This window comes from Pteropus medius, unplaced genomic scaffold (genome assembly GCF_902729225.1).
Source record: "Pteropus medius unplaced genomic scaffold, Ma_sr-lr_union100, whole genome shotgun sequence".
NCBI lineage: Eukaryota > Metazoa > Chordata > Mammalia > Chiroptera > Pteropodidae > Pteropus > Pteropus medius.
In genome coordinates this window covers 6,345,387-6,365,856 of record NW_024340696.1, presented here as the reverse complement: position 1 = coordinate 6,365,856, position 20,470 = coordinate 6,345,387, and the positions used below count along the sequence as shown (strand labels likewise).

The 20,470-nt window shown below is 32.7% G+C and overlaps 1 protein-coding gene across 2 annotated transcripts in view; it reads left to right on the top strand.

Moving 5' to 3' along the window:
- Nucleotides 1-20,238, top strand: part of KIF18A (kinesin family member 18A) — a 77,200-nt gene extending 56,962 nt beyond the window's left edge. The window contains exons 14-18 of one of the 2 annotated variants that reach the window (XR_005653563.1): nt 11,324-11,765; nt 12,500-12,607; nt 17,374-17,483; nt 17,635-17,783; nt 19,598-20,238. Coding sequence is in view for 1 of the 2 variants with exons in the window: in XM_039866102.1 (XP_039722036.1) it covers nt 11,324-11,765; nt 12,500-12,607; nt 17,374-17,483; nt 19,598-19,680 (743 nt within the window). In the remaining variant the exon portion in view is untranslated. The remainder of the gene's footprint in view (nt 1-11,323; nt 11,766-12,499; nt 12,608-17,373; nt 17,484-17,634; nt 17,784-19,597) is intronic. The other variant, XM_039866102.1, reaches the window with a different exon arrangement.
- Nucleotides 20,239-20,470: the final 232 nt, after the last annotated feature.

The window sequence follows — 20,470 nt, the reverse complement described above, 5'->3', positions numbered from 1 at the left end:
ATTAATATATATAACATTTAATCCCAGGGCCTTTTTTAGGAAAATTTTTATAGTAAGTAAAAAATAAATATTAATTTTGAAAATCTTCTAAAAGTAAGACTATACTGACATTTCTTAAAACTACTTTTGGAAAGATAAACATAAAACAACTGTATTTTTCTACCGGAAACATTTCAGAATCCTTGGTTAAATCTGTGGGATAGACTTCTTGGAGAAATGAAGTATTTGAAAGATGGAAATACTCAAATAGGCTAGATTATGCTCACAGGTAGACTTAAATCGCTTAAAGAACAATATAGCCAATAAATACATTTTTAGATGTTTCTCTTGAAGGAATAGGTAGTCAATTTCTCTAATGTCTTTTTCATAGACTTCTTCATGAGACTCTCCAATATTTCATTAATAAAGTCAAAATATCTAATATATTGCTTTTATTAATATTGCTATTAATTGATCATGTTCCTTAAAAATCCCAGTAGTTTGGTGGAAGAGGTGTCAGGTGCCATAAACTTTGTTTACTTTTTCATTAACCACTTAACCAACATCAAATATTTAGTCATAATTTCTTTCAATCACTTAGCAAACTTAATTCAGTGGTTCAGGTAAATTCATTCTAATTTCATTATAATTTTCACTTTGTTTTAATTTTAAGCTATATCTTATATTAATAACATTTTATTCTATATAATACTGCACAAATACTACACAAATGTTAATGTGCTTGCGTTGTAATCCAGGTAACATTGTGTTGGAATCTGGACTATTACTGATGAAAATTGTATTTTTTCCTCCATCTAATCCATCACCTTAGTGCTTGCATTTAGAGCTTATTTTAAAAGCGGTTTTAATACTTAAAAGTCTTTTGAAAGGCTTCTAAAACTTGGCAGTCTCAACAAAATGTTTTTTCTTACTTCCTTTTTAAGTATCTCTGTGAACTTACAGTAAACAAACTTTTTAGAGCGGGAATCTCTAGCCATAATGCAGGAACAGATGAATAGAACACTAACCACTTTATTCTGAAATGCACATTTTCAGTTGTATATAAGATGCCTTAAAGCATCATATAAATATTTTAAGATGTTTCCTAAACTATTAATGGATAAGTGTTACAAAGACTCAGGTTGGATTCATTAAACAAAACTTATTGTAGAGTTTAGAGGAGGGGCTCTTCTGTATTTTCAGGAGCCCTATATCTGATCAGTTTTAAAAACCTGGTTTGAATTATAGCGTAATTTTGAAAGTTATATTATTTAATCATATAACCTGTGCTACCTGTCCTCTTCCCTAAACTACATATTTATCAATAAGATTCTTAAAGTGACATCCTCTCTGTTTGATCATTTGCATATTTTTCAACAAACCTGTAAAGAAATTAAAGTACAGTATATCTTGTCTCTATATAAAATCTAAATGTGAAGGTAAAGTATAAGAAATATAACTAAAGTTGGAGATCTTTAGGGTACAAAATACCTGAAAGCAAACTGATTAAATCCATGTCGTTATATAAAATGTCTTTTATTTCTTAGAGTTTTTGCTATCCTAAACTTAATTTTTATTTCTGCTATTATTCTCTATAAACATTTCAGCAAATCAATAATTACACGTGCTAACATTCACATTTCACAAGTGGTTTACCTGTTCCCTGGAGGAATTTTTCCTTATTCCTGAGACTCATAACCTTAAATCTCTTTTGTTCATTTCTCACCATATTGGATGATATATTTCTGATGATCGATCGATTTGCAATCTTTATTATCCCTCTTCAAATATACTAGGTAGGTATATGCCTTTCTGTTACATGAGTAGGGGACTCAGGTGGTAAGCCAATGGAGAATGGAACTAAATTTTAAAAAAATCTCTCCTACCTTCTTTAGGGCTAGAATAGTTATTTTGCTCTTCTATTTGATTGCCTATTCCATTTCATGTCATTTGCTTGCATGTTTCTGTTAGACAGTTGGATATAAAGCTTCATAGTTTTGGCTAGTTTGTGTAGCTGTCCCAGGACAAGCAAGCAATATATTTTGGTCTGCTTTTTTTTTTTTTTTTTTTTTTAATAGCCCCAACGTTTGATTAATTTCTTTTCATTAAAAGTCCTTCCATGTATATGTGCATGTGTGTCTCCCTCACCCTCTTGCTTTTCCTCTCTTTTCCCCTATCCACCTCCACCTCGTTTTAAAATTTAGTTTATGTATTTTTTAAAATTAATGCCTGTACATAGTTTAGAATCTAGCAAGTACTATAATGTTCATGGAAGTATTCCTTGACCTATTGTTACCTATTCCCAATTTTTATTCCCCTTTTAGCTATTTCTTCTGGTTTTTCCTCTTAATTTCTGAATTTTATATTTATACTGCTAATTCATATTTATGTTTTTCCAATTTTAGATATCTACTTATGTTTTACTTTGGAGGATAAGGATTTAATTTTTTTACATTACATATACATTTCCTCCCTTTTCTCATCTTGCTAAAACAGTTTTTTACCTTATTTTAAATCTCTAGAGTGTTTTCAAGTAAATATTGTTCCCTATTGAGCTAAGAAGTGTTAAATTTTATTATACAGCTTTAAGGTTTCTGTATGTAGTATTTGCTTTTTTCTCCATCTTTCTCATTCTCTCTTATTTTACAGAAATACATCCTTCAATAGATTCTGGAGATAATTGGTACATAGAAAGTAATTTCTTGAGACAACGCATGTGTGGCAATATCTTTATTTTCTGATTGTTTGACCAGATATAGAATTCTAGGTTGGAAATAATTTTTTTAAGTACTGTGAAGATGTTCTTTAATTGATTTCTAGATATCAGAGTTGCTGGTAACTGTCATGCCATTTTTATTCTTTATATGAGAATGTATATCGTGTGACTTTTTCTCCCAGGAAGATTATAGAATCTTTCCTTTATCTTTAGTATTCAGAAATGTCAAAATAACATGCCTTGATGTTGGTCTTTTTTAATTCATTAGACTAAACAGTCCATGGACCTTTCTCTCTAGAAACCTTTATCCTTTCACTTTTAGAAATTTTCATCTATTTATGCACATACACATACATACACTACAAATACATACATACATATACCGCCATATGTACTTTTCTTCCTTTCTATCTGTTCTTTGGAACACTTATTAATTTGATGTTGGATCTCCTGGATTGATCCTCTAATTCTGTTTTCTGTCTTCTGGTATTTACCTCTTTTGTTTATTCTTCTTTCTGGGAAATGTTATCAACTTACTACCTTTATTTTTATTCTTTCTTCATATTTTCAATTTCTAAGAACTTTTTTTTGTAATTCAATGTTTCTTTCCATAGCACTTTGTTTTTATTTCATTAATGTAATAATTTCTCACCTCTCTGAAGATATTATGGTTATTCTAACATATTCTTCTACATCGTCTCTTTTTTTTTTTTTCCTGTGTGTAGTATATGTCCTGCTGATCATGTTGAAATGCATACCCTCAAATATCTGGTAACCGTGGTCGTGTTCCATATACATAGTCAGGTCTTTCAGTTAAAGAGTTTTGCTTTATGATGCCCTCCAGAAAATTGTTTTGGGGAAACCTAAAAATGTCAGTACCTAGATCTTTTTTATTGTTGGTTTATCTAAAAAGAACTCTTTGATTTCCATTTAGGGAGTATATAAGCATGGCTACCAGTATTTTAGGGAAGTAGGATAAAAATCTGTATCTATTCATCATTGAGAAATTATTTAATCTCCTTGCTATCAGCTGTTGGTCCCAAGTCTGCAACCTGTCCAAAGAGTAAAATTTTATGTCTTTTAGCAGCATTATGAAATAGTAGCCATGTGGTGGTATAGTTGATGTTGATGGGATAACCCAACTACTTCCTTATGTAGGCTTTCAATTAATTTTGTTTTTAGCTCCACCCTGTACTTTCAGAAACAACCTTATACCTCCAATTCCTGAGACTTTCTGAGGCTGTAAAGAGCTGAAAATTTTTATTGGCTTCTTCCCTCCGCCATCCTAGACATTGCTCTTTTTTTTAATTTTATTAAATTTATTGGAGTAACATTGGTTAGTAAAATTATATAGGCTTCAAATGTACAATTTTATTATATATCATCTGTATATCACATTATGTGTTCACCACCCAAAGTCAAGTCTCCTTCCATCACCTTATATGATGACATTGCTCTTCCTTAAAAAAATATTTTTGGTATTTATAATTTTATAGAAGCAGTATAAATTTATTGTAAAAAGTAATCAAATGTTTAGAGAAGAATATAATACCACTCAGAATTTTTCCAGCCATAACCTATGCTAATATTTTAATGGATTATACCATATTTCCTTCTGCAGTTTTCTGTGACTTCCCCCCACCCTATTTTTTCTTGTGGTGTCTGTGTTAGCTTTGATTTGTTTTGGAGGGATTTCATTTTTCAAATTGGTATCATGCTGTGTATAAAATTTGTACTTCATTTAATGAGCATTTCCCTATATCATCAAATAATCTATAAAATGTGGCTTTAAATCACAGTGTAATTGTGAATATCCCACATTTTATTTAGCCATTATCCTAACCGATTTAATTCTCCCTGTGATAGAGACTCCACATTGTGTAGTGGTGAAGAATATGGCATCTGGGTTATCAGAAGGCCTAAGTTTATATGCCAGCTCTGCCATTCCTTTATATTATCCTTTTACTGATCCAGTGAGTTTCCTCTGTTTATTATAAGTAATCTTCTATCCATAACTCGCTGATAAACAAGTCAAAATTAAGGTTTAGAAATAGGGGGAAAATGCATTTCTTTTCATGGATCTCACAGCAGAGGGAGTATACAAAAGGAACTAGAGCCACAGGTAGTCTCAGCTAAAAACTTTACCTCTTTGCCCAGTGGCTTCTCATTCATATGTAGTGACCACCAATGCTGGGAGCAAGGCCCGCAGGGTTGGGCACTTTCTGTTAAGTATTCCTTTCCACATTGAGATAGCTGGGCCAGGACCAAATCTTGGGCCTGTGAGTGCCCCTGCTGGTATTCAAATCTTGATATTTTGCCATATACCATAGCCTTGTCTCACCCTTTCTCCTCCTACCCCACCTACAACCCTCATCCCTGTTCCTAATTCAAGGGACTTTAATAATATTCTACCAGTGTCTTTTACTTAACTCCCAGGGACAGCGCTGAAGGATGAAGTGGGGGATATTATAAGTTATTTTCCATGCCTTCCTTTATTTCAGTTTTAGCCACGCAACATCCTTCGTGAAGTCTTCTGGTATCCTGGTGTGCAGATGATATTCTTCCCTTATTAACATTAGGGCAAGTTTTCTCCTATATCTACTATATGATCATTTTAAAGGGAATCTGTAAGGAGAGCTAGATGCCTCTATTCAGGTTACCATCTTGGCTAAAATTGGCTTTTTCATAGTTAACCTTCATAACCCTTCTTGTATTATGGCTGTTTCTAAAGTGCGACTCTTAAAGTGAGGCCAACCAAGTGCTAATTCTTGAGAAACCCTTCAATTTTTCATTGCCTTTCTGTCATCCTCTCTTATCAAAAAGAAGAGGTTCTAATAGCAGATATATCATACATTATTTGATCAAAACACATTTATTGCAGGATCACATTTTACATTTTCAGGCTTCATCAAATATGGATTAAACTGTGTTGGCTCCTTTTTAAGGAATTGAATGCAATAATTAAGGTATTGGGAGGGGAGCAGTCAGTCCCTGTGTCTGAAATCATAGTATGTCTATGTCTGGAACAGAAGAGAAATCTCTTTCAGTTGTTTGAGGATATCTAGAGATGAATTCGCAGAGAATGTAGAGGGCCTAACATAAAAAGAGATGACCTTTCCACATCATTCTCTTAACCTAATTCTTCCCTTCACATCATGCTTTGTACACTTCCTAGGAATCAGTTCATTTTCGTTAACTTTTCTTCTATCTGCCACCCTTGTTCTAGAACCCTTTTCTACTTAACCTCACTCTTCTTTCCTTTTCTCCATCCCAGCATGATAATAACCCCATCACCTCTCAGTAAGAAATTATATTCTCAAACCCCAAAGTGTATCTGCTGCCTCAAGTCCATGAACATTCAAACTAGAGAGGGAAGGAAACAGATTCTAAGATACCTGCACTGACTTAGATGAGAGCTCCTCTTTAGAGGACAGGAGCTCAAGCCTGTTGAGTGAATGTGGGGAAGAGGATGTCAGTAACAAGAGGATGCAAATTTGAGGGAATGACTTAAAGCAGGTGTCCTCAAACCTCGGGCCACACAGACCAGTACCCATCCGTGGCCTGTCAGAAACCAGGCCGCCCAGCAGGAGGTGAGCGGCAGGCAGGTGAGCGAAGCTTCATCTGCATTTGCAGCCGCTTCCCAGTGCTAGCATCACCACCTCAGCTCCACCTCAGATCGTCAGGCATTAGATTCTCATAGGAGCACCAGTCCCTGGTGCCAAAAAAGGTTGGGGACCGCTTATAGGACCTTTTGAACTTTTCTGTAATTGTTAATGTGGAAATGGTTCATGGTTTCACAGAAAGTGGTCAATTTCTGTTGATTAAGGTGTGTAAAATTAATATAGACCATGCCTTTGTGTGAACTTCTTATCTTTGTTCCTGATTGTCAGGCAGCTAATCTCACATATGTCTGTCATTGGATGTGTTCTGGATTTACTGTATATAAGTTTTAGCTGATTATTTGATTATAGCACCCTTTCCACATCTCTCCATCACTACTGCTACCACTGCAGTCCAAGCTGTCATTTCTTGCCTGAGCTATAGCAACAGCCTTGTTACTGATTTCCTTTTCTCTCTTGCCTGTTCATATTCAATTCTCCACACAATAAGCAAAGCAATCTTTTTTAAAACATAAATCAGATCACATCATATTCTTAAAATCCTCCAGAGATAACCCTTGAACTTGGAATAAATCTAAAATAAACTCTTATCTTGTCCATACATCTTCACATAGCATGGCCCCCTTTGATCTCTCTAGCAGCTTCTCATTTCTACTCTTCCTCTAACACACTATACTTCAGTCACACTAGCCCTCTCTTCCTTGAGTTCAAAAAAGTTATTCTTGCCACTTGCTATATCCTCTACCTCTTCCCCAGGTCTTCGCAGGGCTAGCACCTTCATAGCCATTTAAGTCTCAGGTTGTATATCCCATCCTTAGAATTGCCTTCCCTGGCCATTGTAATTCACACCTCTCCTATCTCCCATCACTCTCTATTCCATTTCTCTGTTTTTATTGTCTTTACAACTTATTTGTTATAACTATCTTACTTTATTAAGGTAATTTACTTTTTTACCTTCTTCCCTCAAAAATTAAGTTCTTAGCTATCTTGTTTCTGCTATATTCTCAATACCTAGAAAAGGTCTAAAACATGGCAGGTGCTTAATACCAGGTAGATGAACAAACAGTGATTTTTTTTTTTTTTTAATGTAGATGCAGTGCTCTTAGATTATTTGTCCTGTACCATAGCTGACTACAAATTTTTTATATTTCATACATAAAATAAATAATGATGCTGAATTGAAAATAGTAATACTGAACTTCTTTTAAGTGTCTTGACATTACGATTACTGTTATTATGTAGACATGAGTTTCAATAAGTCACACATCCGTTGGGTCATGAGCATTTCAGGGCAGTAGAAATGCAATATACATGTAATATGTTGTAGAGTTAAAAGTCCAAAAAATGGTCTAGAAATAACAAAACATTTCAGACCATAAGATACATTGCTACATATTGCCTCCCAAACTCAAGTATATGATACAGTGAACTGGTTCCTTAGCTGGAGAGACCCTGGAGAGAAGACTCACTGTCCTCCCAAGTGGCTGCCTACCCTATAACAATGTATTTTTAATTTTCTATCCTCTCCTGTGTAGCACATTGCTGAGGTGTTTCATAGACTTCCATCATCTATTAGAGTCCCTTGATCTGAAAGTCTGTAACAACACGATTTCTTTTTTTCATTTTATGAGGCCTTTTTAAAGAATTATAACCAGCCTCCAGGTTCCTTTCTCATTTTCACTCAGTAGACCCAAGAATTACAGAATCTTGTTAAATAGTATTTTCCCAGTCTGAATCAGGGGAAACTCACCTGCTCTTCTGGAAAGTTACTGTATATCCTCTAATGGAAAAGTACAGCAAATCTCTTTTATAGACCTAGACTTAGCATATTCAGTGGTTCTTCTAGCTTATTAGAATATACAGTACCCCTAATCCAACACTCTCTGGTTTCTCATACCCACTTTAATCACTCTATTACTTAACCTGCTAAAGGAGAATGATTATTTATTATATAATTACATTTATATTCTCTAAATCTTATTCAGAGTGAAATATCAGTTGTTTGTTGTATTCTTTTCATTTTCATGAATTAGTGGAGTCATTGTTCCTGTACAGTTATAGTGAATTTACTGTTCAATTTTTATTTACACCTTTAGATCTTTTTTTGCTCTGGTTATCTCCTGAACCTTTCTTAACTAGTCAGTCTAACTAGTCTTGAATTGACCATCTAGTTTCTGTGCTCTTCTTATTATTTGATCTGCATTAAATAATTGAGAAGATAAAAAGAAAAGAACCCTCTGGATTTGTATTTTGTACCTGCTGTATGTCTATAACATCTTTTCTTCCAGGCTCGGTAAAACAATGGTATGTGAATCCACATCAAGTACCACATCTCCATGTTTTCCTTCAAGTTATCATATCTTGTCAGGAAAGCAGAATTATGGCTAAAGATCTATCACTGTAACATTACTATTGATTTCACTGACAATTCTTATTCAGTCTAAGCATATGAGAATTTGATGTTGGATGTGTGTTTACATTATTCCAGAGAACAGGTGGCTAATTTCTTCAGTGTCTTGTGGAAAACCCCTATTTTCATGCTCTTTACAGGCAGTAGGGAAAAAGCGGTCTACCATCATAGAAATTTTCCCAGTGCAACTCTAGAGATTATCCCTTTCTAGATCTGTGCAAGAAAAATAGTGACTCTGGATAATCCTTATCCTTTGAGGTTTCATGTTCTGTTGTGTCTAAGTTAAATAACACATGTGCCTGCTTTAATACCACCTATGGTCTGTGTTATGATTTATCGTCAGCCTTGATAAACTAGATTTCTGATAAACTGAAAATGAGACATTGTTTGAAATGTATTCTTTTAGTGATAACTGGGAGTTAGGCATTGATGGAATCCTGGAAAGTAAATTACAGCTTTCTCTGTGAAGTAGTAGTGCAAACAGCAGAAGCATATTTATATTTCTAGAGCCTTTCTTTGAATCCTAAGTATTTTATAGATATTATCTAATCCTAGAAAATTCCCTACTTATCAAAATGTATCTCCTTTTTGGAGGGGGGGACGGGTTATTAATGCCCACAATGCTTAAGTGAGTTGCCCAAGGTCACTCAGTGAGTCGTTGGTGAGGCCAGAAATAGAATCTAAGTCTCCTGACTCCCAATTCGGTTCTCTATCCTCGATATAGTTTTCTATCCTCTATATACCCCTGCTGCCTCTCATGGGAAAAGAAGTTAATCTTCCAGCTATTAATAGCCACCAAATTGGTGGTAGCAGCACAGTGGAGAAAAGTAACTGTCTTTATACTGCAGCATTAGTATAAAAATATCTGGTAATGGAAAATTTGACAAATGTCATGTTAAAGGGAGTGGAAAATTATTTTAAGATCTGGATCTCATTTATCTAGTTCTCAGAAAAGTAAAATTTCTTAGTAGAACAGGGATCATATTTTTCTTCCTGTTTTTAAATTGTATTTCCTAGAGGGTAATTGTCAACCTAGCCATAGCAGAGCCTATTGTCAACTAACATAATAAGAATAATGCATGTACTGTTGGTGATTGTTATAAGTATATTTTCTAACTCAGTTGAAAGTTTGAATTGCTTTATTGAAATATATAACACTTATTTTATTCAGCTTTCAGTGTTAATATTGTATCATAAAGCAAATACGACATCAATTGGGAATTTTACTGCATGATTTGTAAAAAAAGGCAGAAACACACTTTATAGTTTCTTCCCTGGACAATACAAAATTACTTCGTATCGGGCATCGTGAATTTCACCAGAATGAAATAGGCAAAGCAGAGAAATAGTTAAGAAATACAAGATAAGCACACTGGAGTTGATCAAGTTTATTGTTATATATATAACCAATTTTTTACTTTATACCTTTGAAAAAGGTGTTTCAGAGGTGTTTATGCTCCTATCTTGGTGGGAATTCACACTTAAGTTCAAATAAAAAATTTGTCTCAATTTTAGACCAACGAACAAGAATTCCCCTACTAAAAATCTCCAGGTCGTATGTTTCTGTTTGAAGATTACTAAAAGTATTTAATTAGAAGAATAACATGGTCAGAATTAGGTTTTAACTGTGTAAGCGTAAGAGAGATGCGGTTGATGGAGGTTGGGAAATGCAAGGAAAAGGTTTCAAAAAATTGGTTATTTGGGACCCAGGTGACAGAGAAGGTAATAGCAAGAGGATAATTAGAAATGAATGTGAAATAAGCAGACTAGAGGGTCAAGTACAGATCCTTGGGAACGTATGTACATTTACTAGATGGAGCAAGAAGAAGGTAACATATTAGAGAGATAATGGGAAAATCACTTTGAAAAACTACAGAATTTATAGGGTTAGGGCTAAGAAAAGTTTTCAAACTTGGCGACTTCCTGACATTTGGGAAACTTGCTTTTACAGAGTGATAATGATCAAGTAAGAGTACTCTGAACTCTTCAAATTATGTTTATCTTTGGTATTAGTCTAAGTTTTGCAAACCTATGAATTATGTGTGTTATAGAAAACAAATCAACCAGAATGCTTAATTAACTACTATACCTGGAATAGTAACAGATACAGTTATTTCATTCACCTGGGATTTTATTGGTTATCGCTGTTTTTTTACTTTAGATGTTCACTCAATTAATAATAAACTGGTGATATTTTACAATAAAAAAAATCACAAATCTTTATGCCTTCAAATGTTGAATAATGTTTTGTTATCTTAAACCTAAATCAAACATGAAAGCTGGAAATTGCTTGTAAATTTTATTTGAATTGGTTGGAAATTTGTTTTCACGATTACCTAGTCTCTCAAGATATCTGTATCTATAAATTAATATTGATATTAGCCATTTATTATTTATACTAGTTTATAGAATCTCTTTATAATGAGTTTACTTTATTTAAAGTTATTAGCAATGAACTATGGTATTTCCTTTCCAACTTATTTTAAATTTTTAATATTTGGCAGAAAATGTACTTTATCATCGGTATTTTTTTTAACTGATAGGGTTATTGGAAAACTGGGCAATATCTTTGAGATTTTTAAAAATTTTGTCAAACAGGCACATCTTCAAGTGAATCTAATCTGCTTAACATTCCTTCACAAAAAAGAACTCGAAGAAAACTAATGTCCTCTCCTTTGAAAGCAGAACTTACCCAAAAGTCAACACTGTCTGAAAGTATGCAACTCAATGATTCTTTCAGCAAAGAACTTCAGCCTATTACGTATACCCCAGAAGACTATAGAAAAACTTTTCAAAATCCATCTACAGTGACTTTATTAAAACCATCGTCTAATGCTACAAATTTTCAGGCCATCAGCTCAAATATAAACAGTGATAATTCTCTGAAAATGTCATGTGAATTAGATATCCCTCTGAGTAGGAAAAAAGAATATGGACGGGAAGATTTGGACTCTACATTTACTATATGTGAAGACACCAGGAGATTGAAGAGTAAATTACCTGAAGAACAATCACTACCAAACAATAACATTTTACAAAGGTATAAAAAAAACAGTATTTGTCAATTCTTTTTTTTTTTTTTGCAGCCTTTAAACTATTAGCTTTCTTTTTCTTCTTTAGCTATATTTGAGGTCTGTTTTATAGATTAAATATGTTCTCTTGAGCATACTTTATTAAATCTTAATTGTCTTTTTTTCTAAATATTAATTCACTAACACAATGTTTTAAAGTCTTTAAGATGGTATCTTAAGTTGACTTACCCTCCTTAAGCTAAAAGAGACCTTACTGTATATTTAGTTTATATAGGCCATCATTGGAGGATTACCATGATTATTATTATTCACTAATATCTTCACTAAAGAATATTCCACAGTTTCTATTTCAGAATAAGTTGAGGTTTGCTAAACTTCAACTTATTCTGAAATAGTAATATGTCTAAGGTATAGCTGACTGCATGTCATCCAAGCAAACATATCCTTCTCGTTTCATCTGTATTATCACAGCCAATCTAAATATGAGAAGAATGACACTTTTATATTTCTGTGCTGTTAGGAATTCAGAAATATCTCGATAGCAACTCTATGATGTAAAAATGAGAATAGAAAACCCCAAAGCAAGCAAAGGAAGTCTTATAGTATAATGTTTTTCTTTATATAGTAATAAGAAATCATGTTCCAATTATGTAAGTATATGGCCCCTTTTTTCCCCATAGTACAAACCAAAATTACTCTTTTTAAAATTATTTTTTATAATTTTTTATAATTTATTATACAGGCTAGCCCCTACCTCATTCTCAACCAAACATGACCTGCCTGTACGAAGCATTGTACCATCCTACATGGCAATGACTGCTGCTGCTAAAAGGAAACGGAAATTAGCAAGGTACGATTTAACAGAAACTGATTCAGTCTTTATACTTATATAAGATCCTCTTTATACTTTATTTCCTACAGTTCTTTTTTATTTCTTATAGTTAGACTTGTCAATTCATATTTAAGCATGCATATAATAAATAGCTCTGAATGTGACACTGGATTTATATTATCAAAGGGAGATCTTGATACAGCCTAAGTATTTCACTTGACATTTGCATAAAGTATTCCATATTTTAGATTATTAAAAATAAGTTAAAAAGTCTTCTGGCTTTTAAAAATGTCATTTAATTTCAACTTTTCTACTGGTTACAACTTTTATTCATTTAGTATTTTTCCTTTTAGACATTACTGAATTTTTTCAGTCCTAAAATTATATTATTTTAATGGATTTTGATATATGACTACAATGTAACGAATGAAGAGACTTCTGTAGTTTGTGTCAGGCCAAGCCATGCATCGAGAACAATTATAAAAGCTGATAAAAATACAACTAACAGCTACTCGAAGGCCCTGGAGAACAACCAAGGCAGCCAAGAATTGAGGGTCTGAGATCCCAGAGAAAAGGGAAAAACAGAAAAAAAAGCTATAGCTATCCAGACCTCCACTGCTTCTTTTTTCCTTTTAGCATTTGCCAATTCATGGCATCAAATATAGAGACCAAGCAGAAAATGGAAGCCTAGAGCTTATCAGCAGTCTCACCGAGCTAGGGAAACAAAATCATTCTGTATAGCTTTTGCCCTCAAGATATTTGCCAAGTTCTAAACTCTATGGAATAAGAATCCAAGAAACCTAAGTTGAAGGTAGCTGCTAAAAGGTTAAAGTATCAAGCAGAGCTACATTTTCTTGGGACTGGGATATAACATTGTTGTTCAGGGATCCTCATGAAGAACAGGCCCTGTTAAACACCTAGGATTTTATTTGAGACCCCCGAAGGCTTGTGCTACAGGAGTAAGGCAAACTGAAAATAAACCAGTTCTTGAAAGCCTAAAACCAACCTTAAACCAACTCAATCCCTTTTTAGATCAAGGAGATCTTTCTCTCTACTGCCTGCTTACCAGAGGAAAATTTAATCATCTCTTGAAGAATATACCATCCAGAGCCTCTACAGTTTTTCATATACAGTGTTTAGCCCATAAGCAAAAATAACCAAGCATGCCAGGAGACAAGACCAAATGACTGAAAATTAAGAGAAAAAAAACAAATTAGAGAAACAGTGGTCTATAAGTGATGCAGATATTGAGGTTATCAGATAGAGACTTCCAGATTTTAACTGTGATTAACAAAAAGTAGAATAAAATGGGTGATAATTTCCCAATAAACTGAATTCTATTAAAATGAGTCCAATGTATATTCTAGAACTGAATAAAATAGAATTACTGAAACTAAGAACTCAATAAATATTTTACAAGATTTGGCACAGCAAAAGAGAATTTAGTGAACTGGAAGCCAGCTTGATAAAAAACTATCCAAGCCGATGTGCAAAAGGATAAAAAGAAAATATGAAAAAGACTGAAAAAGAAATATGGGGCACAATGAAAAATATGGTACACACGTATATATTCTGAGTCCCAGAAAGAAATAAGGATAAGAATGGGGGAAACTAGTATTTGAGAAGATACTGGCTAATAATTTTCCAAAACTAACAAAAGATTCAAGAAGCATTGCAAACCACAAGCATCATAAGTATAAAGAGAAATATACCTAGTTAATTAGCAGTAAAGAGAGCTAAAAATCAAAGACAAGGAAAAAATCATAAACTAAGTTATATGACATTAAACTCAATGACAAATTACAGTGAATAGTTATATTGTAAAATGGATCTGACTTGCTCTCCCTTTCCTTTGACATATGATTATGGGGAGAAGACTATAAGATCTAAAGATAATTCTGTTAAGTTTCTCATTTTACACCATGGACCTGTTCTCATCTGGGCTAGTGTAAACAAATTTATAAATAGCCTACTTATTTGTGCCACATAGAGTATCATCTCTTAGGTGCATTTAAGATCTGCCCTTTTCTCTCCAACCAAAGTATAGCAGACCCTTGGAATGTGTACATTAAAAATTCATGGACTGATTTTTCTTGAATGTCTCTGACTGTGCATGACATTAAATTTTGTATTTTCCTAAGGTACAAATTTGAATTGTGCAATTAGTCTGGCTCATGTATGGGAATCAGTCACTTAATGAGTGAGCCTAGCTAACAACTATCATCTGTGTCATCCATCTTATCACTAATTTTCATTGTGTCGATTGTGTTATTCTTTCGACTAATTAATGGTGACTTTTCTGATTCTTCTCTGGTAGCCTTCTCTGTTGTGTTAATGAAGATATGGCAAGTTTATAGCTAAGAATAATTTTAAAATGTAAGCATAATCATTATCAAAATCAAATGTCCAGGTATGTAAATGTGTATTTGGAGTGGTTTTAGATGACTTAAAAGGCTTCCACATGAGCAACTAACATGGTGAAATAATACTAAAGGACATATAAAGAAAGATTTCTCATAGCCTATTAATTGCTCTATTACATTCCCTCTGATACAAGTAATTAGATCCTGCCATTAACTAAGGTTAAAAGAGATTAATGCTAGAAATGTACATAATTACTTTTTTTTTTAATCTTCCTTTTCCCCAATTAAATCTACATGAACTTTAGAGTAATAAACTCTGGTATTTTCCACTTAGCAGCTTTATGTACATATTTAGACATGTTTGTATTCTAATATTGTTTTTAAAAATGAAGAAGGGAAGGCCCCACGTATATAATTATTTTATTTATTTGTATCAGTTTTTCTCTCTGAAAAAAAATATTTCAGTCAGAAAAGCACTAGATATTCAAAGAACCTACCAAACCATATAGCTTTTTTAGTTACTAGTTAAATTGAGAATATGATTTTTAATCATTTCAACTTATTTAATCTCACAGTAGCAGACCGTTTTAATTAAATGAATCAGTCTACCAAAAGACAAATGAAAAATATACATATATAAAATTTTACTTACAAATTATATTAGTTTTGAGATTTTGTTTGCTTTGTGTTTAATTGGTTGATGTTTTGTTTGTTCATTTGTTCCACAATCGTTCTTAGTGCCCAAAAATGGTCTCACACTTGCTATACACTTTTGATTTATTTTGAAAGATGTCTAATGATTTCATTAGAAATTATCTCAACTGAAAGAATATGAGATGTATTACGTCTGTTAAGCAGAAGCATTCTACCTATGAAAGGGAACAAAAGGTTGAATCTTAACTTTTATTAATTGTCATAGAAATATATTAGGCACACAACTAGAAGAGTCTTTAGATTTCTTTTCAGTACAGTCTTTAACATAATGTGAATTTGGAATCTTACCAATTTTAGGGTTTTTATATTTTAAATTGTATTTTTAATTAAAATTATTGGGGTGACATTTGTTAATAAAATTATTCATAGGGGTTTTTTATGATCTAACATAAATCTAACAAATTTATAACATAAATGTCAAACATTTTATCAGTGGACTTTTTTATCTAAATCTTAAAAATGTTTTAGTGTATTTTACTTATATATAATTATACAACTTATTTTATTAGGCTTTGATTTTATTCCTAAAAATATGTTTGAATAGCTTTATTCAAAAGTTTAATTTTTCAAGTTAAAAAAATATTATGAGTAAAAACAAAGGTCCTAAAACCAACCAAAGTGAAGAATCATACCATAGAAATAATAACTTTAAGATAAACTGTAATTACAGGAAAAACGACTTATTGAAAGTAACCAATGACATTGATCTTTTACTTGAAGAAATAAAATCACCAAATAACCAAAAAAGAATTTTACCCGAGACAGCTGATGTACATATTATCAAAAAAAAGGGTATTTAATATCCAAAATAGAATTATAGTAACCTAGTTTAGTTAGCACCATTTAGGAATGGAGAATTTCTACAACTGAATTTTTTGCTTTCATAACACTAATACTTCTTTGTAACCATTTGGGTAAGTATTATTTGCATTCTTGAACCAACTAGGCAAAATCACCATTATGAATACTATAATCATCTCTCTTACAAACTCTAGAAAATTGAGGTACATAGGTTGAGAGTTATTTTTCCCAGCATTCAGTGTGTCCATGTCTATTTTTCTTTGCTGTCATATTAAATTGCTGTTTCTGACTACTTTAAATGAATATATAACTAACCCACGTTCTTGAACAAACATACACCCGTATCATTTTACCACGTGGTTAGGATTGCCAGAAGAGCAAGTTGTTGCCATATAAAGAAAGCCTCCAATTGTTAGTCCAACTGACAATCAAATTAGTATCAATTGTAGAATGGTATATATCTTTATGAGCCAGAAATCCCCTAGAGTTAGCATATTTGATTCAATGTAGAACAGGGAGCTTCATCCCCTGCCGGACCCCCAGATCTGCCTGTTAAAACTTAATCCTCCTTAGGTCTTGGAAGGATTGGATTGCTATTTTCTGGGCCCAGATTAAACTCAGCTCAAACACAAAATCTTTCATTTTTCTTTCTTTTTCTAAACTCAGGAACCTACAGCTCCTTGTAGTTTGAAAACCTGTGGTACTGTTTTTTCCTACCTTCTATTATTTTATATATTTGTCTTATTTTTTCTCCTCCCCACCGCATGGCCATAATATAAATTTTCAGGACAGGAGTTGTTTGTGCCTTACTTATTTATATATTCTGTAACATGAAGCTATAATAGGTGTATTAGAACTTACAGCTATAAAAAATGCTTAACTAAACTTTAAAATTTTCTCTTCAAGTTCTGCATCAAACACTTTGTTAACTGCTGAGGGAAGTTCTGGATTTGCCAAACGTGTTCGAAAAGATAATTCAAGTGGTAATCACTCACAAGAAAATGGGCCAACAGTGGGTATGTCTGAGCTCTTATTTTGATATTTAATAACATGATTACCTAACATATGTATAGTATTTTACATTTTTTATGGTGTTTTCATAAGAATCTTCTTTTATCTACTCGTCACATTTATTACATGGTAAGTGTGATTATATCCATGTTACAGATAAGAAAACTTAGGACTCCAAATAGAAAACATTTTCCTGAGATCACACAGATATTTCATGGTGGAGCCAGAACTCAGTACTGAATCTCCTAATGCTACATTCTACACCCTTTTTGTAATCGATACTTCTTCATATTGCAGAAGAATTGGTAAATGATTTAACTATTTATTGAAATAATTAGCTAAATGTATTATTTAATAGGTTAGTGATTAAATATATTTTACATATAAATTATATCCACTTGAAATTTTTCCTTTAGCCTAATTTTTAATAATGTGGCCTCTGATTCATTTGTGCAATTATTTACAGCCTCCAGTCTATACCTAGTTACAATCATATTATAACTCTCATTAGCAAATTGAAAAGATGCTGATGGGGTTGACTTCATTCTCTTAATTACATGTGTGGGGAGGTGGGGGGTGACATGAGTCCGTGTCAACAAAACTACATCTTCAGTAAAACTAGTGTTATATAGTGCCTATGAGTTTCTAGACCTAGGTGTCCCGACTTTTGTTTCTCTAACACTACAGTTCCTAAGATTTCGTTCAGGAAATATTTATTTACTACACACTCACTATGTGCTAGGTTCTGTGATGATACAAAGATCATTAAGGCCCAGTTGGTTTCTTCTCTAAAGGAACTTATAATTTTAGCACTTGGAATTTAAAGGAGTTTCATGAGGTAATGAGTGTTTCTAAGAATCTTAACATGAAAACTGTTACTTTTTTTTGTTAATGCTCTTTCATTAGAGTAATATAAAATTTCTCAATAGCTTTGCCAAACTGTATGATAAATCTTTACTTCTTGTGGTAGCCAGTAACAGTTGTTTCCCTTAAGTTTAATGGCAGTGTCTTTCATGCAAATTTAAAAAGCAATAAAGTCCTGAAAAATAAAATTTACTATGATATTTGGTTTAATATGCCATATTTAATAATGCTTGACAAGGTGTATATGCAGTTGGTGTAGGTACATACTGTCCCATGGATCTCCTGAAAAAAATTCTCCAGAAAGGCATAGTTCTGCAACCAAATAATAAGTTTATGGAAATTCTCAAAGAGACATTTGGTTTTCCTAATATGCTATGGAGTAAAAGGTAGGAGATGATACTAATATGCTTCTCAGCAGGAAAGAACTAAAGCTAGTTTCTAAGATCACGTGTAGTTAAGGATAATGGAGCACTTAGAAAAAGATTTAGGAAAGATCATAGTTTAGTACATTGGAATATCCAAGGAAAAATACACATCAGAAATTATTAGAAAGGTAAGAAAACAACAGGAACTACCTTCCTTCTAATATATTTTACTGAATTCTCAAGCTAAGTGTACAAATAAAAAAACAAAGGAACATAGTAGAAAGAAGGTAACTACTGTTTACTGAGCAATTAGAAGAATAAGAAATAGGGTCAAGAGAATATGTGTCCCTAAAACTAAAATCTAATGTGACCAAGAAGATGGATCAGAGATTATTAGACTGATCCCTAAAAAAGCCAATCGCACACTGTCGTGTCAACATTTCATTGAGTGGAGAATCACTGTGAAGGCTGGTGAAGATCCAGAAGAATGGAACACATTTGAGAGGTGGCAGTAAAAGAAAAAAGGGCTATGAGATAGGATCAGCACTTTAGAAAGTACTAGATTCAAATGATACTTATAAATTGGAAAAATATGGAAGTTTAAAAACCTTAGGCAAATAATCCAGAGAATGAGAAAAAATTAATGAGGCAAAAAAGAAAGGGAACAGTGCTTGTAGGAATAATCTTTCATTCATTTAAAAAAAAAAAACACAAAAGTTAATCTGCAAGTGTGTATGTGTGTATGTGTGCGTGTGCATGTAGGCACACATGCACTAAAACTCCAGTTCGCAATATGGAGAAATAAATTTCTCAGTAGAATGAATGGTGAAAAATTTTTTTGAATAATGCTTTTACCATATTTATATTTTTTTCCTTAATTTTTTCTCTAGAATATAAAAGGAACATCCATAAAGTAAAGCCAAACATGGTCAGAAATTTTGGAAGAAGTATTTCAAAAGGAAATTTAAGATAAGTCACTTCAAAATCAAGAGAAATTAAATGGACAGCTCTGCTTTTAAAAGGATTTGTTGCCAGTGCCCTCTCAGAAACTTATTTAAAATCTTTGAAGCTATTTATCAAAATAGCTTCAGCAGACAGAAAATGAAATTTCTTTCACTTCTGTTCTTTTGTATTCTAAGGAAATATAAAATTTTAACAGAAAAAGTCATGTTTTAAGTTTGTAAAATATTTGCTACCTTTTTAAAATCCCTAAGTCAGCATGGTGGCAGCTCAGTTTTATTATTCTGCAACAAGTCGATTAGGACATTTAGAAAATAATAGTGAGTTAAATTATCCTTACTGCTTTTTGAAAATAAGGAGAATTTCACAGTGATAAAATTATGTCCCAGGCTGTGTTTGGTCTTAACATTCTTTTAATCATATATGTGACTTTTCTTTGCAAAAATATTTTGATGTGCAAATGTACATGTGTTCCCATAAAGTTGTAAATATTATTTAAATAGTCTTCATGAATAAAATACTAATTTTGTTCCGTGCTTCTCAGTATATTAAAGATGTAGATTTTATAATATTTGCTGTTCCGTCTCATTACTACCCCCACACACTTCGAACTATTTTATATAAAATGTGAGTTTTCTAGATTTATATTACAGATTAGATCAAGATATGTGGTACTAGAACCCGGTCTGAAAATAACCCATAAGTTTCTTAATGATAATGAGAAAGTGTTTTAATCCCTGCTATAGGAAGCACAACTGCTTTGGAGCTACGACTTAATCATGTAACCTTGTTCACCTGCCTTC